This window comes from Melospiza georgiana, chromosome 3 (genome assembly GCF_028018845.1).
Source record: "Melospiza georgiana isolate bMelGeo1 chromosome 3, bMelGeo1.pri, whole genome shotgun sequence".
NCBI lineage: Eukaryota > Metazoa > Chordata > Aves > Passeriformes > Passerellidae > Melospiza > Melospiza georgiana.
This window is the reverse complement of record NC_080432.1, coordinates 44201786-44225770: the sequence shown is the minus strand read 5'-3', so window position 1 is coordinate 44225770 and position 23985 is coordinate 44201786. Positions and strand designations below refer to the sequence as shown.

The window sequence follows — 23985 nt, the reverse complement described above, 5'->3', positions numbered from 1 at the left end:
GCCGACCCCCACCTGGCTACACCCGCCTTTCAAGGAGGTGTAGAGAGTGACAAGGTTCCCTGTGCCTCCTTATCTCCAGGCTAAACACTCCCAACTCCCTGAGCAGCTCATCATAGGGCTTTTGCTCCAAACCCTTCCTTCACCAGCTCTGCTGCCCTTCTCTAGACATGCTCCAGCACCCTCTTGAAGTGAGGGGCCCAGAAGTGGACACAGGACATGATGGGAGGTCTCACAACTGCAGAGGGATGATGACTTCCCTACTCCTGATGGCCACATTATTCTTGATCCAAGCTAAAAGCCTTCAAAGCTGATCCCCAGGCCGATTCCTGCCCCCTGTCTCAGGTTCGCCCTGCACTGGGCACAGCCACAGCTTGTCCCTGGCACAGGTGCTGCCCAGGGACTGCAGTCAGTCTGGCACCTACTGTAGCCCTGCTTCTGAATCCCCTATCCCAGCCCCAGGCATGGATGCAGGGCTGGCTGGAGCCAGCACGTGGCCACCCAGTGATGTTTTACAAGACACCTTTTTAAAACAAATAGTTTTATTTTAAAATAACAAAACAAACAAAAAAGTGCAGATGACTTGTTTCTGCCTTTTCCCTTTGCTCCCAGCTACAGCCCTGGGCACACCACCCCACATTGCCCCGCAGCACCAGTCATCGCTTCTCTGGGCAGCCTGGAAGTGCCTTGTGTCCCTTGTGAAAGATGTCCTTGAAACAGCCCCATGGGTTTGCAGCAGGGTTGAGGCCCTGCCAGAAGGCGAGAGGCAAAGATTCAAAAGAAACAGAGCAATCCAACCGTGGACTCCTGAGGAAACCAGGCAAGGTCCCGAGGCCTGCGGGGTCCTTATGTTGCTTTCCTGACAGGGTTCCCTTACAAGAAGGGAGGAAGAAGACAAGAGCTAACTCTAGAGCATCCTGGTCGATTGCACCATCCAGTATTTGTCCCAAACAATAGCAGCTGCTCCCAGCAACAAGTGGGGAATTTTCCTGGCTGAGATGGGGTAAGTCATCTGTGCCTCCATTCCCACAGCACCTTTGGCTGATTTCCTAATGCATTGCATGTGCTCCTCTGGCTGGAGAAGTAAGTGGCAGGGAAGGGTGGTGAGCTGAACAACAAAAGGGATGGGAAGATAATGCTGCCACCTCTTCCACTTTTGGCCTGGGAGGATCTAAAAGCCAGGGAAGACCCATACCCTAAGTTTTTTAACCCCCTTCCAAGGAGGAGAGGGGGCAGGATCTTCCTGTCCTCTGTGAGAGAGGAAATGACAGCACAGTAAAGCAGCAAGGCATAAGGCACAAAGGCAGAAGCAGAGATCCACAACCTGGTCTTCAGCATCTCCTGTGCTCTTTCTCCAGGCCTGCAGGCAGATGTTTGGCAAGACAGCATGGGAACAGAGCACTTTGCTGGGATCCCCAGCCTCCCCCGAGCACTAGAAAGGCTTTGCAAGAGGGGAAGGCCCTGTGCTCCCACTCGCCCTCTGTGGTGTGAAGGGCTGAGGGAGCAGGCAGACTGGGGAAAGCCCTGTAGCCTCGTGTCCCCAAGCCCCCGCGGTGATGCACAGCCTCCTGACGCTGTGGGGTGTGCGGTGGGTTACATCACATGAGACCTCTGGTGCCCACAACAACAGCAAACGTTTATTAGAGTGAGTGTTGACTCTCCTCACCTCACACTGCACTCTGATGGGGTGCCAGACAATGCTCTGTCCGGCCCACAGTGTGAGAATGAGTCCTCTCCTGCTCCTTCCCTGTGTATGCTGGAGATCCCCACAAGTCAGCCCCATGGCAGGGAGGAGAAATTCAGTCCTGCTGCAGTGCACAAATTCTAAAAGAAAAGCCTCCCCTGTGTAGTGCTCATAATGCCGCCTTCTTCCATCTGGGACGGCAGCCTGAGGCAAACGAAACTTTTCCAAAGAGGGGAGGGGCAGTGGGATAAGTCTCCCAAAGTGTCTCTGCTCCCACTGAAATGCAGGCAGGCAAGATCCTAGTGGGCAGCAGGGCAGCAGCACAGAGGAAGGAGGCAGCCCAACGGGCCAAAGGAGTCCATCTGCTCATTCAGAGCACACAACAGGCTTCCCTGAGATCTTCAGGTCATCGAAGGGCAGCAAGGCAAGGAGCTGCAAAGACCAAGGGTATGGACATGTAAGCATCCAGGGCTGTGTCTCCACCAAGCTGGGGTAGGGGCCCAAATCTTCCCCCCACCCAGTCCTCCAGCCTCCCGCATCCCCAGGGAAGTGCCAAGAAGCCCTATCTAGGCTTTTCCTAGGGCTCGAGGCAAAAGGCAGTTATCCCACACATCACAGAGCCAATGCTTACAACATACAGGGAAGGACAGGAACAGCTGGAAACTCCTCCTAGGAGAGTCCCTCTAATCATCCAACTCCTGCACCCCCTGACACACTTGCAGAGCCACAGGCTTCCCCTCACAGAGACTCACATCATCGTTGCCATCAGCCAGGTCCTGAGCTGTCTCGTTCTCCATGTTCCTCAGCAGGGTGTCGGCCCCGGAGTGCGAGAGGATGGCGGCGATGGCAGCGTCCCTGCGGCCCACGGCCAGGTGCAGCGGAGTGCACCCGTTGTACATCTGCGCATCCACGAAGGCCCCGTGGCGCAGCAGGAACTGCACAGCCCTACGGTTGTGGCACTCCACAGCCAGGTGCAACGGGGTCTTCCCACTCGTGCCCTCCTGCAACCCACAGATCACAAGGGTGTGGGTGGGGGGTCCCCTCAGATGGGCCCTGCAGCACCCACCCACACCCCCTTGAGTGGGTGCAGAGGGCAGTCCCCACCCTGATGCTGTCACAGCACCCAACAATCTCTCAAGGACCTTTACTATCTGCTCCCTCAAAATTCAGTGCTCCCAAGCCTCATACGGGCTGAAGGGAGTGCCCAAAGGAAAGACCCACCGTCCCAGCCTTTACAAAACATCACACCATGCTCAGTCTTACCCGAACATCAATGTTGGCACCACTCTCCAGCAGCAGAGACATCATAGGGATGTTCCCTTTCAAGGTACTGATGTGCAGACAGGCCAAGCCTGTGATGGGGAGGCAGAAGAGAGAGCCACAGTCAGCCCAGACCACCCTGGGGCATACCAATCCCAGCTGCATTCCCATTCTGCTGTGCTCCTGGATCCCTGCATACACATCTCATGGTCTCTGCCCTAATCTGGCCATCACCTCTGCCACTGTGCTGCCCCCAGGTGTCACCTTGCCAGTTCTGGAGCTGCAGGTCCTGGTGGTGCCCACGGGGCTGAGCAGTGCCGTCCGGTGTGGCTGTGCCCTCCAGCAGCTGCTGGGCACACTGCAGGTGCTGCTGCTCGCAGGCCAAGTGCAGCGGGGTGTTGCCATTGCGGTCCTGCAGCCCGGGGTTCACTCCCTTGTGGATCAGTGCCTGGATCACGCTGGGCTGCTCCAGGTACACAGCCAGGTGGAGCGGGGTCTGCAGAGAAATTAGAGGGGAGAGATGTCATAAGGGGTCCCCAGCTGGGTAATAAGTGATATAGACTTTATCATTTATAGAAGGTTGATTTTTTTTTTAATTTATTAAGAAACTCATGCTTTTATAGACAGTTATGATAGAGCTGGACCTAACTGGTCCTCTAATTAAAATACTATCACTATTGGTCAATTAAGAAACTGCCCTTTGGTAAACAAATCTCTGTAACACATTCAACATGTTCACAATACTAGGTGTAGTAAGTTAAGATAAGAATTGTTTCTCATTCTTTTCTCTGATCTTCTCACGTCCTTTCCCAGAACAATGCCTGGGAAAGTAGTGTTTCTCTGTGTGGCCGGAGAGCTGTTGCCACAGGGGAGGATGCCCTAGGGACAGGAGGTATGCTGAGCCCCAGCAGTCTCCAGGAGCTAGCCTGGCAGCCAGAGCTGACTGCCATACAGGACACCCCCATTCCTGTGGTGACATTACATGTGGCTGGCACTGGTGGGGTCACACGGCTTGCTGTTCCCCTGCACCTCAGCTCACGGATCACCCATGGAGACATCTCATTCTCCCAAGTTATCCACCCTGCCACATTCAAGCCATGCCTCTTCCATGGCTGTCTGCAATGTCCTGGGGCCTTGCAAAGAAACTCTTGCCCCCACAGTGCTGGGAGCTGTCACACTTCTCTCTCAGGGTATCTCCACCTCCCTTATTCCCTCCCCTGCAAAGAGGCTGCACACACAGGACCTTCACCATGCTCTGGGGGAAGCAGGTGTGGGCTCCTGGGGAAGGGACAGATGGATTGAGCAGCTATGCAGGGAACAGCCTGTGGCATTTCTCTTCCTCCCATCTTCTGCCTATCACAACAGCATACCTGGAAAAGATCATTTTGGATCTCCAGCACCTCCCTGGGTAGTTGAGCGATGCAGCAGAGTGCTACAGCTGGGACACAGTGGATAATGGCCAGATGAACCAACCTATAGAGGGTTAATGGTGACAGGAGAGAAAAAAAAGAAAAATAAGTCCCAAGTGCCATGCTCAGGAGCAGAGATCCTTCCCTGCTGCATGAAGGAATAATCTCCCTGCTTCCTCCAGTCTCCTTCCCTCCAGCTTGGAGGTACTCCATCTTGCCCTCTCTCTGGGGAAGCTCAGCAAAGGGCCAAGGCAGGAACATGTTCTGAGGCTCCACGTGGCAGTCCTTCACTCTGATCCCCACGGGGAACAGTCCCTCCTGTCCCTGCTAAGCAGCACAGGGTCCTCCCTCAGACCTCACAGCATGTGTAGAGTTTCAGTCTGGCACTGCCCAAAGCCAGGCCTCAAGCCTTTGGTGTAGGTCCAAAGAGCCTGGGATGTCTTTCCCAGAGTCCAGGAGCTGGGTTTGGTGCCTGTGGAGAGAGGTCTGGGCTCTGGCAGCTACCCGGGGAATTCCAGTTCCCTGCTGCCAGCTGCACAGTGTACTTCTGCTTTCCCTCCACAAAGGCACACAGCCAAAGCTGGGCAGGAGCCCAGGGCTGGTCCAAGATCACCTGCATAGCACAGTCCATATGGCAGGCGATCTGCCGGTCCCACACTGATTTCCTCTTCTCTCCCCCACATCCTTCCCTTTCAGCACTGCCATGGCAGGGCTGGCACGCAGCCCGCCAGCACAGGGGACACCAGGGATGCAGCTGTCAGAGCTTGGTGGCAAGCAGGGAGCTCTGGTCCTCAGGACTGTGGTCCTCACAGCTATGGGGTGGCCAGACACCCGAGTCCCCCAGCCCAAGGACCGGTCTGGTTTCCAGACGGCCCCTGCACAGTCAGAAGAGAAGTGAGAGCAGAACAGAGGCAGCGCTGAGAGGGAATTTCCAGCCTCCCCTGCCAACCTCCTGTCTCCCAGCTCCCACACTGAAGGGCCCATCCTCCCACCACAGGGCAGCCCCCACAGGTCAAACCTGGCCACCGTGGTCAGCAGGCAGCATCTCCCACTCTGCACCACTCTGCACAGCAGGGCAGGCATGAGCTCAGCCTCCTGACCCTCACCACTGCACCAGAGGCCCTGGGTGGCCTCCGTCTCTGGAAAGAACCAGCTCCAAACTGAAGGCTGGGCTCTGCCACCCATGCTGCTTTGATGGAGACTGACAGGGCCAAGAGATGGAGGGTGAGAGCTGTGCCAGTCCTGGCAAGACACCCCACTCTCCAGACAGCCAAGCTTTGGGATGCCACCTGCAATGTGGGGCATAAAGAGCATCCCTCCACAGACAGGAGAACAGCACCTGGCCCTAAAGAACTGCAGACAAGAAGTGGGGCTGGGGCTGTCTTTTTGCCAGTTGCACTGGGACATGAATGTGCTGAGAAGCTCAAAGGCCAGTCCCCAAGAATGTGTTTTATTGACCTCTTCCCAAGTCCTGCTTGAAGATCAAGCCAGCATCTGGAACCCCAGGCATCTTCAGCTGAAACCTGATTTTGAAGGCAAAGTGCACTTTACAGTTTCTAAAGGCCAGTTCCTCTCCACCTGCTGCCAGGGACAGGTTGTGCCCAACAGGAAAGGCTTCGTCCCCGGGGAAGCCCCAGGTTGTGTTGCAGCAGGGAATTCCCCACTGGAAGGGGAGGCCACCCACACTTGCTTGCCTCTGCACAGCCATGGGGTGCCCCTCACTGCCAGCACTCCCAGGGCCATGGGCAGGGTCTGGCCACCCTCCACGGACCATGAGGCAGAGCACAGCCAAGGGGCCCAGCCCAGGAACAAGGCAACCAGCCGCAAGGACAGCGCTCCCCTCATCAGGCTTTTACTGACCTAGCTTAGGTGTGACCTGAGCAGGGAGCTTCCCTGCTGGCTTTGGCATCAGTCCCTGTGGAAGCACCTCAGCTGAGGCGCCCTTTGCACACTTGCAGGGACAGCCCCTGTTTCTCCAAACCTGCTCCCAGGGCACCACGTCCGGGAAGAGGCTGCAGGATCTGCCTTCTTCAGGTACAGCAGAGTTAAGGCTGCTCAAGTAAGGGACTTTCCAGGGCTATTCAGCTTGAACTTTAAACCGCTGGTGCTTTCGCTTTCCAGAGCCTCGCTGGGCTCCCAGGGGAGAGAGTAGCGCTCATGCTTGTGTCCCACGGCCGACAGCCCCGGTGCCCCAGGAATCCCCCGGGCCCCTGTGTCACTGCCCACGCCACACTGCACTGTCATGTGGGGACGAGCGGGGCGGTCACCCGGGGGAGATGGAAACCCCCGAGCAGCCTCTGCCCCTGCAGCACCTCGCTTGCCCTGGCTTGGCTGCCTTTGCAGCTCAGCAAGGCTCAGCGCTGGCCTGACATTGCGCTAGTTTGGGCATCCCTGCTGCAGAGGCATCGGGGTGACCATTCCCCTGGGCAGAGCTCCGGCTTTCACCTCTCAGTGGGATGTGCCTGCTTTGAAGGATTGCTTTCCCCCTCCCCCTTCCTTCTCCACCCGGATGCAGCCTCCTCCTGGGCTTTCATTTCTGCATTCGTTCCCGCCTTTCCTCATTATCAGCCCTCAACTTCCTGAAATGGCTGCAAGAACCTGAGCTTCTTGGGGGAATCATCACAAGGCCAGAGGGCTGGGAGGAGCTCACCAGGAGCACATGTGCACTGAGGCATTCTGTGCCACCGGCAGTGCTGCCAGCCAGGAACTGGGACTGTCTCCTCACTCAGGAAACCTCTTACACCCAGGAGACCCAAGGGGCAGGAATAGTGCCAATCTCCACTTTCTTCCACCTCTCTCTGTGTCACAGCAGCCGCGTGGTCCAGCTGCTGATGGGCTGCTGTGTGCTGGCACACGGTGTGCCAGAGCCAGGGCATGGCAATGGAGACACCCACTCGCTGCCAGAACCCCTCTGTGCCCAGCCACAGCAGTGTGCCCTTGCCAGAACAAGCCCTCCACCCTGCCATACTCAGATCCTTGCCCATCCCCAGCTGCCTGCACATCTCCCCTCTGCTTTCCTCCACTTGCCTGCCCCCTCCTTCCCATGCTCTTGCCTGCAGTGCTCCTGGCTGCAGCCACAGGGCTGGGTACCCAGCAGGAACTGTCAGAAAGGGCAACAGGGAGTTTTGAAAAGGGCACGGATGGAGGAGCTGTGAGCAAGGGAAACACAGCAGGAGCACAGGAGCTGGGTTCATTCTCAGCTTTTCCACTTGCTCACCAGCTCTGTCCTGGCATAAGGGGACTCAACTCTCTGAATCACAAAGGCACAGGACATCCCCGGCACAAAGTGATCTACCCCTGCAGCAGAGAGGTTGGGGCTATCCCTGGGGATATCCCAGGGAAATGAACTTGCCATGCCCAAAGTGATCCTAGCTTAGGCACAGGAAAGTATCTATTTCCACAGTGCTGTCCATCTCCAACTTCTGAGTGACCTTAAGTGTCCAGTACGAAAAGTTTCCACACATGAGGACTGGAGGCAGGAGAACAGCGTAAGGAGTGACACCCAGCTCTGACACACAAGCAGAACAGACGAAGTCTCACCAGTTCTCTGGCTATCCTTTTCCATCTCTCTAGAAAAGGAGCTGACCATGCAGATCCCCCATCTGCAGAGCAAGACACCTTGTCTACAAAGTAGCCTCACCCTTCACCATATCACCCCAGAAGCACCTTAATCAGGAGACCCAGCATTCAACTGAATTTGTTTTGAAAAGTTCTTTCTCTCTCTAGATAAGGTCCCTGCCTGCAGCAGGAACAGCTCATTCCCAGCTCCTTGTTTTGGCTGAGTGGAGCAGTAGATCATGCAAACAATTCACACAAGAGAAACTTGTTCAGGGGAGGAAATGGCCCAGCAGCAACAGAAAAGAGAAAAGGGAGGAGGAAAAGAGCAGGGGAATTCCAGGCTTACCCTGCTCTCCTGTTCCAGCCCTGTAACCTGCACTGCTAACCGCTTCCTCAGCCACCAGCATGAACCTCTGCCAGTGGCTTAGCAAGCACAGCTCATCCTGCCCTGCAGCCCTGAACCAGCCCAGCCTGGCTCCCTTCCTTCCTCCCCACATACCAGTGCAATGCTGCCCTGCTCCATAGAGCTGCTCCAGCTGCCCTCTGGCAGCTCCAAGGGAGCACTGATCTCAGCTGCCTTATCCCATCTTCTGTGCTCCTGCCCTGCAGGTTTCATCACCCCTTCCCTGGGAAAGGCAATCCTTGAGTTTGAGTGGAGGGGGGTTTGGGATGGGACTGGAGGGAGGTTGCAGCTAGAGGGATGCAAATCCCTTTCACCCACGTTGGGTTCAGCATTCCTGATCTCCAGTCTGGGCAGCAGCTGCTTCCCAGCCTGCTGCTCCTGGGGCCAGAGTGAGGGGTGAGAACTGAGAGGTGAGCAGAGGAGACAGTCTCACCTTTCCTGGGGTGCTCTGCAGAGGGTCTGGTCTGAGTGCTTGAGGATGAGGGAAGCTGGAGGCTGACTGGCAGGAGAGGCAGAAGGGCTGTGGGCACCCTGTTTTTCAGTGAGGTGGGGACAAGAAGGTACCCTGACCTCACAACCTCTAGATTCTACACCCACACATTTCAGAGTTTTGCTCCATTTCTGAGCAGATGGTGGCTCTAGGATTGCAGACGCACTACACATCAGATGCATGTGGGCCGTTCCCTGCAAAACAAGGGGCCTGTCCCACACTACTATCTAGGCACAGATGGGCCAAGCCAGAAAACAGGTCAGCCCACCCAAGCAGGGGCCAGTCACCATCAGAGAAGCACGATGAACAACTTCAATAAAAGCAGCAAACATCCCAAAAAGTCCATTGGCTGTGGACAGTCCGTTTCAAACAGAGCAAACTCACACCTGACTACTTGGGAGGCAAATACATTCTACAGTTTCTGTACACAAAGAGATATCTTGAGGTCAGGAGAGCCTCTCACAAGAGGAAAGCGCCTGGACTTTGCCAGAGCCTGTACAACACACCCTAGCAATCATTTACAACCCCACAGATATCCTCACTGGCTCAGGATTTTCTTTTAATGAGGCACAAGCCATGGGTCTAAGATGCCTCAGGGCCCCCCTTCAGCTCTGGATGTGCCCCAGTCAGAGGGGCTTCCCAGCTCTGTGACAGAGAGCATCCCACACAGCCCACTGATAGGCACACAGCAGCCACTCTCACAGCTCACAGCCCACAAGCTCTTCCTACACAGTCAGGTCTGACTCCTCATTTTTTCACATTGTACTGAAAAAACCCAAACTCAAGCCAATAAAAAATAACAAAATTTTGTGTTTAATTAGCTGAGCTCAACCTTGTCCCAGCAGCAGTCAAGCCTGCCTGCAGAGTGCAAGGACCTGAAGCCCTCTGCACCTTGGCTGATCTGTTACAGCCAAGCTTCTGCATTCCAGGACACGGAAATTTCCAGCCATTCTTTCCTCTCCTCTGTGCTGAAGTTCCCTGTGTTTGTCCCCACCTCCGAGGCAAACCTAGGCAGGTGGAAAGTTTGAAGAAACTTCCTCCAGGCCAGGCTGAAGTCATCCAAACAGGGAAAAAAACCTCCTGCCTGCACAAGCTCAGAAGGCTGCCAGGACTTACCCACTTTACTCCAAGGCTGGATGTGTGTGACCCCTGCAGCAGCCAGAAACTTCTGGGGCATTCCAAAGCAACTTGTGCAGAGCTGCCTGGCCTTGCTTAGAGGGACACCAAGCTCTCCTGTTTACCAAACTCCTGAGCACACACAGAGGAAGAGCTGAGAGTTCAGGGACAGGGAACTGGACACAGGAAAATCTCCCTCCTGGCAGACCCACGTTAGGATTCACTTTCTCCAATGCCCCACAATTAGCAGCATGCTAGGGAATAACTTGGGATGGACTTGAATCCTGGCAGTCAAGCAAGGTTTCTGAAGACTCTCTGGTAAAACCAAGAGCATCTCCACTTTCCATTAACTGTGGCCATCCCACTGCTGGGCAGCTGGCAACAGCCCAGCAAAGCAGGGAGACTCCCAGCCTGACCAGCAACAAGGTGTGCTCCCTGCATCTGGCTTCTTTAATCCTTCTCCTAAAACGGAGTCTCTCCAGTCTTCTGTTTCTTTGTCCTTCCTTCCCTTTCTTTTATCTTTGCTGTCACACTCTGAGCACTCCCCCAGGTGCACAGGGGTTTGGCAACACCCTCGTACAGCGGGGCAAGCAGTGAGAAAGCAGCCAAACTGGAGCAGACAACCTGAACGGGAACAACCTCTATTCCCCTGCTCAGGGAAGATCTCCAGCCCAAGACCACATGACTGGAGAGGGTTATGATTGGCACATGCCAATGAATGGTTAGAAGTGGCTCTTGGCCACTTGAAGATGAGCCTCCTGCTCAGTGACAGCCTGTGCAGGCAAAGGAGGCCCCTTCCCTACCACCATGTGAAGAGTTCAGAACAGCAGCTCCCATGGGGCCCTGATTTTACATGATTAACTGTCCCCAAGCCCTGGTTAAGGCATTTCAGCCCACGAGTCACTGGCACGTGATTTCTTATCAGCAGATGGGGCACCACTTGTCTCTGGTGGAAGGAGGAAGTCAGGCTTCCTCTGCTCTCCTCCCTCCCTCAAACGCACACCCAACCAAAACCACGCAGTCCCATTTTCCATCTCAAGGAGGCCTAGGTCTTCCTTCTGTGATCGAGCTGGGGTCCCCCTCAACCTTCACCCCTGCAGAGGTGCTGCACTGCTTTGCATACAGAGCCTGCATAAGACAGTCACTCTCCTGCAGAGGCACAGTCCCCAGCCTTTCCATAACCACCACATCAGGCACAATGGCAGAAAGTGGTGTGCAGCCCAAGGCATGGGCAGGAAGGAAAACATGTTTTTAAGTTTAAGATAGACTATACAGTCCTAGAGAGAGGAAACTGTGCTTAACTTCACACTCTCATGAATCAACTCTGCCTCTCCAGAGCTGGCAGAGGCTGACATCAGCCCAAGGAAAGGGGGAGGTTTTCTCTTGTGCTGGAACAAAAGCAGGTGATCCCTTCACATCCCATTTCACCTCCAAGGAGCTGGTCCCACACTCATCCTTTTCCCAGGATGGTGGAATTGTGCACCTGCCAGGTGCAGTTGGGAAGGACTCGGTTTCCTCAGTGAATCCTCACAAAGGCTGAGGTGGTCTGGAGGCTGGGGCACAACAATAAATCAGCCTGCAGTCCCCTCAGAGGCAGCCAGGCCCACAGCTGGAAAGCCACTATCATTCACTTCCACACAGAGCAGTCCCATCAGGACCCAAGTCAGCAGAGAAGGAGTTTGTTTACATGGAAGAGACAGGTATTTGGAGCTATAGGTCACAAGATGGATGCTTGGAGAAGACCATTTGAGTGCACAGGGTTTGTTCTCCACCTGCCCACACAATAAGCAGGATACAGATCACTGCCCAAAGGGCACCCACCATCTTTCGCTTGCCACCCCACTCCCCATGCTCGACTTCTCCTGCCCTCACAGCTGAGCCACACTCTCTTCTTGGGAACTGATGTGCCTTATTACTGCAGCTCTGACTTCCCTGAGGCAGAGGGGCTGCCCGTGGCATGAGGGAGCCACGAGAGGATGACATTTGGGCAAATAATTCTTGGAAGACAGCACCCACGCATTTCACTGGTCATTATACCGCGGTCCTTCCTGTTAGCCAATTTCCTTCCTGCCAAAATGAGACTCCTTCTAACTTTGGGCACAAGGAGAGACAGCTTCAGCCCCATTGCTTCATCCTGCTGGCTCTGACGCTCCTCTGCGGAGGCAGGAAGGCAGGCAGGGAGGTATCAAAGCAGGATCCTGCTGACACTCCAACCGCCCAAACATGTGCTCTTCACCTCTGCCTCCACCTCCTGTTTTCACCCCACAAGTGCCAGGCTGACAAACACAGGCACACCTTGAGATGGCACAGGTGGGTAAGTCTGAGGGAGCCATGGACAGTGAAGATTTTCGTTGGATGCAGAGGCAAGACTTTTGCCAGCTCCCTTTGTGCAAGCGCAGTGCTCCTCTCAGCTCAGTACCAGCAAGGGCATCTGGGGAAACAGGAACTATTTAGGCAAAACAACCCCTGGACTTTTTGTATTTTCAAAATTACAATTACAGGAAAGTGTAGTTGCCCAAGTCTTCTGAAATAAAACGATAGTATGATTTTAATTCTCTGCCTGGAGCTGTTTTGTGGCAGACATTTAAAAAAGGCACACAGGGAAACATGCTGCTGACAGAGATGAAAAGAAGAAATGAAGATGGGTTTGTCTGGCCGGATGAAAGGGATGTAGCCTGTGGCCATCTGATCCCTTCTCTCTGGGGACCTTCTGTCACTGGATGAGCAATTGCACCATAGACTTTAGCATTACTATCAGCCCTGACTTGTTTTCACATAGAAAACCGGTGGCAGTTCAATGAGTTCCTGGGTGCTCACAGTCCCCATCTGCAATGACCTGAGTGGTGGATGTTCAGCACTTCTAAATATAAATGCCACCTACCTCTGCCGCAGGGTCAGGAGCAGAGACAAGAATAGCGGAGGCACAAATCCACAGCCTCACCACTCTAACCACAAGAATAGTTTTTTTTCCCCAGCAGTGGGAGTAGATCCTAGGAAAGCTGTCTCCTGTGTGGACATGGTGAGTCCAGAGCTGTACAACCAGCAGACCTACAGCTCCCTCCCTCCGTCTTAACAGATTTCCTGTTCTGAAATGCACTGTGAGGGAGAGAAAACAGAAGAGCAAAGGCAGCCTCTGAGAGCCTCTCCTGCCTACAGCAACCAAGGCACCACTGATTAATGTTTCCCTAGTTAATAAGATGTTTGCATTAGGTCTCTCCAAGCAAGTCTGACAGGCAAAAGGCTTCAAGCACCAAACAAGACAGCCTCAAGCACTAAAAGCATCTCCAAGCAGCTGCATCTATGGGGCTCACTAATAAAATAGCAAGCACGGAGCCCTAGGCACACCATGACAGACAAGCCTGGGGGGAAGTGTTACTTCCACACCTCTGATTAAAAGACGCCTGGCTCTCTCCATGGGCACCTTGGCTCTAGTGTTACAGCTGGGAAAACTGGCAAAGCTCCTCCATTCTGAGGAGCCACAGAACCAGCCTGTAGATAGGGCAGCACTAGAAAGCCTGTCTGGGGAGTGTGGGAGGCTGGGTTTAGTGTAACTTTGCTTGCCATGAGATTTCCAGCCAATCCTCAGAACAGATCCCAGAGTCAGCATTAATGAACTAATTAGCAGATGCACAGATTCTTTCCTAACAGGGAAGTAAACACTCAGGCTGTCTCCCAGCTTCAATCCAGATGTGCTGCGCCAGGCAAGGACAGAGCTTTCTTGCTGCTCTCACTACTGCTTGATCATGCCAGTGCCTCTAAGTTTCTCTTCCTCTTGCACCATTACTCAGTATTAAACTCTAGCCTGGTTTTGGGGCAAAGCTTCGCCCTCAGCTGTGAGAACACTTCGCTCACGCTCTGTGTGTACACTCATGACGAAAACCTTCCATCGAGGGAACGTACCACAGGAAAAAATGCTGTGATTAGCTGAAGGTAATTACCAGAAGCCAAACCAAATAACTGGCGTGATGCCTCTGCCCTTGAGAGGGCTTTACAGATGTGGGAAGCCCCCCACGTTAAGAGAAACACTTGTCTCTGTCACAGAAGCTCAGGAGGGCAGCCCCACATCGGGATGTGCGTCACAACTCTGCCAAAACCCGCGGCTCTGCGGGCAAGTTGGCAAAGCAAGGCGATTCCCACCTGAGAACAAATAGTTCTTGCGTTGCTCGGTTGAGCAGCGTCTAACAGGGCCATCGCAAGGTCTTGCCCTGCACGGCTGATCTTGCTTCAGGACTTGCTTACATGCCCTCTCACGCAGCCAAGCCTTCCCCATTGTAGAGGAAACGGTGCATTCTCTGGGGAAGAGGGAGTGGGGGAAGCTTGATTCGCTCTCCCCTTTCTTCTAGTTGCTAGCAGCCCCAGAGGTGGGCTTCTATGGTGGGTCCATGATGGGGTGCCTCTCTTCCTGCTGACTCAGCTGGACCTGCCTCAGATACCTCTCAGGGTGTTTCTCACACCTCAGGAGGGTCAGAGGGGTCACCCACCCAAACCAGGATGCCAAGCATCCACGCACACCAAGGCAAGGCGGGAGGCTCTTAGGACAGGGGCCCGGGGAGACCTTAACAACACGGCTGAGCGGATGCTCCTCGGGGGAGGGCTGGGGACCGCGGCAAACACAGCCTGGCTTATCTCTGGCTCCGGCTCCCCGCCGCTGCCAGGGGAGCAGTCGGGGCCGGGGGACAATGGCTCGCAGCTCCCCGGGGGTCACTCACGTGTCTCCGTCCTCCGAAAGGTAGGTGAGGGCGTCCAGCTGCTGCCGGCTGAGCCCCTCGGGCCGGGGCGGCGGCTCCTCGGGGCGGCCCCCCGGAGCCCCCGGCAGCCCGGGTAGAGCCTCGGGCAGAGCCTCGGGCAGAGCGCCGGAGCCGTAGCTGGAATCCAGCCGCTCCTCGGCGGCGGCGGCCTCGGCGAGGGTCTCCTCGGGGGCGGCCGGGGGGCCCTCGGTTGCGGCGGGGGTCTCCCTGCCGCCCGGCAGCGAGCGCAGCGACTCGATGCCCGAGTCGCACTGCCCGTCCTCGCCCTCCCAGCCCGCCGCTTCCTTGCCGCCCGCCGCCCGCGCCATGGCTCAGCGCCCGCCGTCCGCCCGGCCCGGCCCGGGTCCCGCTCCCGGCCCCGCTGCCGGGGGGCTCATGGCCGGAAAGCCGGGCAGCGGCGGCCGGCGCAGGGTCTAAGGCGCCACGGCTCCGCCTCCGCCGCCGCCTCCTGCCCCTGCCCGCACTGAGTCAGCCGCGCCCGGCCCGCCCGGCCGGGATTCCCCCGCCGCGCCCCGCCCCGGCACAAGCCGGGGCCGCTGCTCCCGCCCTGCTGTCCGGGGCAGCGCACAAGCGCCGAGGGGGAGGAGAGGCGGCGGCCGCGGCAGCGGGGCCGGCACCCGGGGTGCGCGGGGCACGGAGGCGGCCGCGCTGCGCTGCCCTGGGCCGGGCCGGGCCCGCCGCTCTGTCCTCGGCCTGCCTGCCCCTGCCCGGCTGGTTTGGGTTCTTGGAACAGCAGGCAGGTCTGCCAGGGCAGGGAGCGGGACCCTGTCCGAGCAGGCGGTGTGTGGGTGAGGATGCTGCAGCCTGTGCAGGTGCTGGGTGAAGCTCAGGCTCCGTGGGAAACAATATGGTGGATGTCACTTGCAGCAGAGGTGCAAACAAGGCGTTCGCCTTTGCCGTGTGCGTACACCAAAGTGTTCCACCCACCGAGACACCTTCTCCCTGCCTTCACAGGGAAAGCCAGGACGTCACTGTAGCTGGCTGCACAAGCCTCTGGGTCCCGCCGCTTCTCATCACCGCTCTGTGGGGCAAATAGAAATTCTTTCAAAGCCCAGAGTGGCTACCAGGGCTCACAAAAGAGCAGCCAAGACATAGAGAATGAAACTGAGAATAGAAGGTCGAATGAAGGCCCTGCTCACTGCCTGTGAATGATTGACCAGACTGGATTCCAGTGCTCTCTTCCCAATGCCAAAACTCCTATGGATTTTACATCTGCATAGATGTAATTACTTTCCAGTGTCCCAAGCAGTGGACTTTCCTCAAAAGACAAACTAGATAGCTCTGAACACAGCTGACACTTTAAAATCAATTTCACTTTTTGCTTTTATTGCTTGAGAGGACTTTCTGTCTCTGCAGGATGCCCATTTTTCCAGTTCATCTGAGCAGGAGGGGAACAATCTCCAGCGAGGAAGCTTACCTGGGAAGAGCTTGGTAGTGGATACTGGATGGACTCACAGGAACTACATGCAGAGTGACAAATATTTCCCTATCCCACACTGCAGCTGTTGCTTTGGGTTTGTAGGAAGAAAGGTTTTGGGGTGTGAGGGCAGCAGCAGGGAGACAGATAAGTCTCTTTCGGCTTCAATTACTTCCAGTCACAAGTTTTCTTGCCGTGCTCAGGATCTGTTTCAGTGTCTCCAGTTGTGTTTCTGGCACTGTGTCACTGCAAGATTACAATTACTGAGGGAAAGGAGCTTCTCCCACGCCTGTCAGCTCTGTTCGGTGCAGTATGGGGATCTGGGCCATATATCCATGTCACTCCCTCTCACACCCTGGTGGTGGCTGCATCCCAGCTCCACCTCTAGCTGTTGTTCCTGATCCACACACAGAATTTCTATTCTTTCAGCTTTCCATACCCAACTACTACTGGCTTATCCACCAGTTGCCTTCCTAAATGCCTTTGCCATTTTCTCTAGTAACAGACTAGATGCAGCTCCATCATGGAATGGTTCCTTGTACACTTTCCTGTGGATAAAGTGGTCAAATCAACATAAATTTGTTTGGTGATACACAAAGATTTAATTTTTCTGTCAGCTAATTGCAGCTTATCTTTGCATCAAGCATCAGTCTCACCTTGATTATATTGCCATGTGCTGTTCCAGTTGGGAAATAGGTGTGGGTCCTGATTCCAGGACGAGCACATGTCCAGGAACAGGTCAGCCAAAGCACAGAACCTGGAGTAGTAAGCCCTGGACCAGCTCTAGCAAGGAGGCAATTCAAGACCCACCACCAGGGACTCCACAGTCCAGTCCACTGCAAGCTGTCTACACCTCTGGCTACCAAGTAGCTGGAAGTGGCCGTCCTCTGCTGCTGATGTGAATTTATCTGGAGGTTGTGATCTTGCAGCTTTCTTAAGGTGAGCCTTGAGCTCCTTTCTCTGGCCAGTGCTGTGGCAGGGCTGTGTTGCCGTGGTCAGCTGCAGCTGAGTGGGGAGACCAGGCGTGCCCCATTGCCATCAGCTATGCCCCCCAGCATCCATGGCCAGCCACCCTCTGCTCTGACCTCTCAACTGCACCCAGCTCAGGCACCATCTCCTGCCACCCCTCCTGTGACTGGGTGTGCTTCTATTAACCTTTCAGACAATTTTACTGGAAAGTCTGAAAGAGGAACTTGGCCCCTTTGCCCCATTATTTGCCTTCTGTTACTCATTCTGTGAGGGTTGGGTTCCCTTTCATGCTGTCTTCCTAACAGAGAACTTTTCTGCCTGGCTGTGCAAGTTTTGGACTTCTATTATTTTCAGAGGCTTTAAATACAGAGAGATACACATATGCATAAATATCTATATATAATGTATTGAAGGCAATGGTAGAGGGATTAAAAATAATTAAATATATTATGAGGCAAATCTTGATTGATCTCTTCTGATTTAGTTTTGAAGATTTTAAAAAACGAAGCTCTGATTCTTGGGTCTCTCCAGTCCCCTTTAGTATGTCACTTAAAATGGTTAAAACTGCAGGGAAAATCTAAAGAGAAAGGGATCCATTCCCACTAGAGGTCAGTGCCAGCACACACTGTTCAAGGCAGCAGCGCTTTCCCACCACACCGTGCTGCAAGGAGCATCGGGTCAGAGCATGGACATGGGAAGGAATCCCTCGGGTACCCAGACCCCCGGGTGTTGTCCCTGATAATGTCCTATCCCCAAGCACAGCCCTCTGACTGACTACATTAAACGAAGGCCTGGCCTGGCACCAGCATCTTCTCTGTTCTTTGTGCTGTTAACTGCATAAAATAAGTGAAATGCAGCTGAGAGAGATGGAGAAAGGCAAATTATACCCAGTCTGTGTCTCATCTGAGAAAATATAATGGCCCTTTAATTACTGGCTGTGGTCCTGTCATTTGTAAGCAACATGGGTTACCTGAAATTGTGAGAAGCAGTTACTGCCACAATAATTCACACCAGGCAACGTGACTGGTGCTACCTTCCCCCATGCAGACTGTCCACTGCACAGCTTTCATCCCACAGGAGCACTGAGCTGCCCCATTCCCTGGGGATGCAGCCCTTTTCCCTCATCCCCAGAATCAGAAATGCTGAGTCCATAAGAAAGGTGTTAGATCCCCATTTGAGGACGCTCTTTCTGCATTCTCCTCACCAGAGATGTTACTGGCACCCCAAGCAACAACCTGGAGCTCCAGCTCAGAGAGCTCAGCCTGTGAGCTGGGCATTCAGGGGAAGCAGAAGCCTTGGAAGAGGATCAGAGTTTCAGGAAAGACAACAGACTCTCTGCTCTGACTGGTTTCACATATCTGACAGCAAATCAGATATGTGTAATGCACCAAACTGAGTCGCTTCACTTTCTGCCCCAATAAAGGAAAGGAGGAACATGACTTTTCGAGATTCTATGCCCAGAAGCAAGGCCAAGCTTTCCAACAGAGCAATGCAATGCAGGTCCTCCTCGGATACCCATTTTCTGGGGTAGTCAGCCCAGAAAGCATTGGCTGCCCTCTCCTGGTAAGTCTGGCTGAAGTCACAGAGTCGCTTTGAATCGCTCCAGGGATGCTGCTCTGGGCATCTGCTTGCTTTTTTAATATGGCATTATTTCCAGCCAGAATTTTTCTCCTTGCAGTCTGTTGGATGCCTCTCATACTTCCATTGTGCACTCCTGGAATGTATGGGAGCCATCGTGCCATAGTGGTGACACATCCCAGAGCAGATCAGGTTTGTCCACATGTGGTAGGTGGTCGGCAAGTTGCCCAGCTAACGCCCTTCCTGAGGAGATTCCCACTGTTGCTCAGAGTCCCGGTGAACAGGGAAGTTTCTACCTGCTTCTGTTGTTCACTGTGTGTATGATGTGTAGGAAGTTGGACAAGAGGATTAGTTAATCCCTTGAATGGGGATCACACCTAACTCACTCCACTCTCAGCATTCACTTCCACAAACAGAAAGTGATTGGTATAAAGATGCACTAAAAATCCTCGACCTTACAAAGCAAATGAACAAAACCCCATGATATTTTAACAAAACTTCATTCTAAATTATATCCCTCTTGTGTAATTCCTGTCAGCCTGGTGGCTGCTGCAGCAACGCTCTCTGCTTGCATCTGGGCAAATGCACGGCTTATAAGACTTGCTATGTATTTATGTGTGTCTGTGCTCAGAGCTCTCCCAGAGGAGATGGCAGATGTGCTTATGAATGGGGAGGGAGTGGCAGATGGTCTTGGAGAACTGAAAATAAAACCATGCTTAAATAGATGGTGAAACTGTGCCCTAGGTGAGAAATCTTGTCACCTGGGGCTCTCTTTATAGCTAGTGATGAGACAGACTCACTTCAGAGGGTGGCTCTGATAACCTCTGTCTGGCCACATCACTCTAATGAAGAATGCTCCTCTCTCCCCATGGAATAGCTGTGGAAGACAGTGCTCCATCGAGGGGCTATCATTTATTCATGACTCTCTAAGTACAGTTCATCTGGCAGAGACTACCCATGACAAAACAAAAACCTCAACCCACCCAAGCATCCCTCAGCTCACCTTGCCAGAGAGCACAGGACAGATGCTGCCAGTGCTGCTCCTGAGCTTCAGCACTGCTGCACTGGACCTGATGGCTGGTAGAAGGGAGCATGGGTTAACTTTCATTTTTGAGTTGATTCTGTTTGAGCTGCTTTCTGCATCACCTCAGCCCCTCACTGCAGCCTTGCACCCCCACTAGCCCAGTCCTTGTATCCTAGCAGTGCTCCAAGTGGCTAGGTATTACTCAGGCAAGCTCGGCTCTGCTCTCAGGAGAGTTAAACCTCCCAGCTGCCAGACTCAATTAGGGCTTGTGTCTCTCCACACTTGCATCAGAGTGAGTTGGGAACAGGCCTGGTGGAGCCACACTACTGAAAATAAGTGAGGAGTCCAAGCAGGGGCAGGGAGAGAGGGGTGAGCAAGGTGACAAGGAGGGGAGGTGAGGGTGAGTGAGCTGTTGGAAATATTTAGGTGCTGAGCAGGAGCAGGTGGCCATCCCATTGGACAGAGCAGTTCTGACACCATGAAAAAGTGATGGGGCACACAGAAAGCAGGATTGCAGCCATTCCCCAGGACCTTGGCCAGACTGACAGACCTGGCCTGTACAATGACCCCTAAGCATGCAGTGGGTTTTAGACCTTTCCCTAGAATAGCAACCTCTCTGCCAGCCAGGTCCATGGGGAGACTTTGGTGGTACAAGGATGCTTCTCCAGGTCAGGGTATGTCAACTCCTACCCTTCAGTGTGGGGAAGGCAAACTGCAACAGAGGTGACTCCCAGGACCGTAACTAGAGATAGACTGAGCCATTAGTTTCCATGGTTTATTCCTTCTTGGGGGTGATGGGCCAAAAATTTAAGTGAGAACAAAGCATTTGGCAAGGGAGGATTTGGCTCAGTTTCCAGGCACTTGGGGCGGTTGCTGCTGCTCTGGAGTTATATCGGACAAAATGTCCTGAGGACTGTCAAACAGCATCTGGGCAGTGCTGAATCCGCTTTTCATTTCTGGGGGGGATGTGAGGGAGGGCCCTGAGTATCCTGCTGGGCTACTGCAGAGAGGAAAGTGATTTAACCTGACCCAGAAACCTCTGTGGAGCCTCACAAAAGCTGTGATGATGACAAAATAGACTCTCATGAGGCTGGATGGAAAACAAACAAACTGGATACAGGCAGCCTGTTGGAAAAGAAAGGATCAGAGCGGGGATCAAAGACTTTTCAATGACAGCAATTCTATTCGGTGAAATGTGCCCCAGAGCATCAGCCACAAACCCACCTACTTTTGTGAGGTTTGAGACTTTGAGTGTTTGGGGACTGCAGTTGTGATGTGTACCCCTGCTAGTGATGCTAAAGAGAAATGAGCTCCCCAGTCACCAATTAATGACCGCTGGGAGTTTCCTTCCCACAATAAAAAAAAGCACACCTGAATCTCCTCCCAGCAGACATGAAGTCTGAGTGCAGCACATGAAAACACAACTAATGGCACATATTTTCTTTAAGGCCAAATCTTGCAGAGGTACATGGCACTCAGACAGTCAACACCACTGACCAGCAGTGGCAAATGGATGTTGTTAACTGGAGCAAGAGGCTCATTCCTTTACCCACACTCCCCTTGTTCCATTAATAAGGAGTAATTTAATTGGAGTGACACATTCTGGAACGCTCAGGCAGCCAGCACAAAGTATCCTTGAAATTCCTAAATTGAATAGGCATTAATTTCTGAGCATAGAAAATCCTGCATCCTAACACGAGGGGATTCTCTACCACGCATCTTCTTAAGAGACAAAAAGCAGCACACTGCTAGGAACATTGATTGCTTTGGAACAAAAGACTGAGTCTTGATCACACTTGGTCTATTGGAAAAAATAAAGCTAAACACAGTGATATATATATCTATATGATGTTGTGAAATCCTTTTTTATATTCAGGCTACAAATCCATTTTTATATTCAGGCTACAAATACCAGCACAAGGATAGGTTATCTATGACCATCTGTTTTAAAATGCAGCCTCCCTCAAAATTTTTTCTAGAAATTGAATGCAAATTTGCTGCATGGGTAAGAACTAATAACATATTTAAGCAGGAGCTAAAAGGCTATTTTCTGTAACTACCAGAGACAGAAGAGCGAGACCTTTTGCGGTTTGATGCATTATGGAAAGTGAACGAATCCTGCTAATATGATGTCATGCTTTATGCTTGCTTGGAACAGATATGAATGTCTCTGCAGGGTGGCAGATACAGGGTTTCTGGAGAACAAACCTATTGGTGAGGGCACCACCTCTACTTCAGTTGCTGTGTCATCTTAAAAGCCTCCATGCTTCTTTCAACCATTTTGTCACATCAGAAAGGCCTCCATCCCAGAAACATCCCACTCTCCAACATGATTTTCCACTAGAGCATCCTGAAACCTACAGGAATAACTGGAGGGAAATGTCACACATTTTTGTCTCTTGCCCCCAAGAACACAAGGGTTGAATGGATCAGGCAGTGTGTTGTAATTACAGCTTCTGGGTCCTCCCTGTGATCATGACACAGAACACAATCTTGGATGCTGTCCATCCGCTTTAGTTTCTGAAAGGCCTAAGCATCATATATTGTCCTATTTCTCCCATTCCTGGGAGTTCTGTGCCCTTTGTTGCACATTTTCAGCCATGCCTTTGGGTACCTGCCCAAGTGTCTAAATCTGCCACATGCCTGTTTTCCTCAGAAAGTGGCTGAGAACTTACACAACTCCAGTTCAGACAAAGCAGGGCACACAACCTCTTTTGTGCCACCTCATCTCAAAAATAGCACAGCTGGTGATGTGCTTGACAGTGTTGTCTCCAAGATGTGCTGCCAGGACCAGTATCAAAGATGCCTGACACAAAAAACTCTACCTCTGGCTCACCAGTAGCCACCGACTCCACCAGTGGAGGATAAATCACACTGTGGGTAGCTCCATAAGGGTGGCAGCAGCAGCCTGCTTCCCAAGGGTTAGTCCTAATGGATAAAAAGCCCAGGATGGGCACATCAAAGGAAGGTCCTTGAGTCTGTGGGTATGCTGTGAAACTCCTTGCCACAGAATGCATGAAGCATCTACAAGTCCGAAATCAAAACAAATTCCAAAGTAAATGGACAAATTCCTTGGGGAAAAAGACACCATGGACTATTAAATGCAAAGGCATAACCTTGTACCACCTCTCCCCCCTCTTCACCCTTCTGCTTTGCTCTTTTTGTGTGATATTCACATATTTGAGATAAAGCCAGTGATGTTCCTGAAGGGCGATCATCCCTCAGGCACTTTTTGGTCTAGCTGAGGTCACATCCTATAAAAAGCAGAAATGCATATAGGAATGCAAATTATTTTCAACTGTCTGTTAGTGTGCATGGAACAACATGCTGCTACAGGAATTGTGGCAGCTCTGGCCTTGTGCCTCTTTGCCTTGCTCTGCCATGACACACATCCATGGGTGAGCTCTCCTTGGAGCATGGGATCCGTCATGTGAGGGTGGGTCTGAAACCCTCAAGAGCCAAAGTCTGCCGGGATGATTGGGCAGGGGGTGTCTGAGCGGTAGGCAGTGAAATTCCAAGCAGGCTGCTCCTGCTTGCTGCTGTTCCCATGGAAACAGGGGAAAGGCGAGAGGAAACACATCCCCAGCCTCTTTTGAAGATGAGCTCCTTCAGCAGCACCCCCGGCCATCACAGCTATTCCCATAAGAAGCAGGGGTTGGCAATTCCCCTTGGATGCATCTCCTTGAGTGAGACCATCAGGCCTACACAATGTTCCTTCCTCATTCCAGGCAACAAGGGCATGCCAATCATCCCATTGCCAAGGCTGAGCCTCAGAGCTCAGAAAAAGAGAAGTTTCCAGCAAATTCTGCAGCTTGTGCTTCTCCCCAGTTTGGACCTGGGGAAGCACCTGCAGAGACACCTGATTTCCTGACTGTCAAAGAAGCTGGGCTGTACCTGCAATATCCAGATCTTGACAAGTATGGACCCTTCCCAAACTCTGTGTGTGTGTGTCCCTCTAGTCAGTTTAGGTTGAGGGTCTGAAGAGACTGTTCCACTCATCCGTGTAACCAAGCATGTTAGCTCTGTGGAGAAATAGGCTGCAGTTGGCTCTGCAATAGCTAGCTGAGAGCCTTTGGGCCCGGCGCAGATCACAGCAGGGGAGATCCTGCCCAACCAAAAGAATGCCGTGAGTGCCAGCATCAGCACTGACGGTCAGCACTACCCCACTTACCCCGACCAGCTGGGGTCCCCACAAATCAGAAAAGCAGATGGGGCACATGTAAAGTGCTCCCGGTTCTCCCGCTTCATCCCGAGGGAAGGAAAACCCATGGGGCCCTCACCTCTCCATCAGCTGGCCAGCTGGGACCGAAGACAGCCCGACGACCCCTCGGC

General features: G+C 53.2%; 1 protein-coding gene across 2 annotated transcripts; it reads right to left on the bottom strand.

The window, feature by feature from the left end:
- Positions 1 to 1615: 1615 nt before the first annotated feature.
- NFKBIE (NFKB inhibitor epsilon) lies at positions 1616 to 23903 on the bottom strand. 2 transcript variants are annotated; one of them, XM_058020213.1, is made up of 8 exons: positions 19633 to 23903; positions 15593 to 15686; positions 12213 to 12348; positions 4312 to 4414; positions 3206 to 3437; positions 2945 to 3033; positions 2434 to 2682; positions 1616 to 2113 (listed from the first exon to the last, which is right to left on the bottom strand). In XM_058020213.1, the coding sequence occupies exons 1-8, from the start codon at positions 19735 to 19737 to the stop codon at positions 2048 to 2050; spliced, it is 1074 nt and encodes a 357-aa protein (XP_057876196.1). In that variant the 5' UTR covers positions 19738 to 23903; the 3' UTR covers positions 1616 to 2047. The 2 variants fall into 2 exon arrangements, with proteins under 2 accessions (XP_057876196.1, XP_057876195.1); XM_058020212.1 differs by lacking the exons at positions 12213 to 12348; positions 15593 to 15686; positions 19633 to 23903 and adding an exon at positions 14627 to 14973.
- Positions 23904 to 23985: the final 82 nt, after the last annotated feature.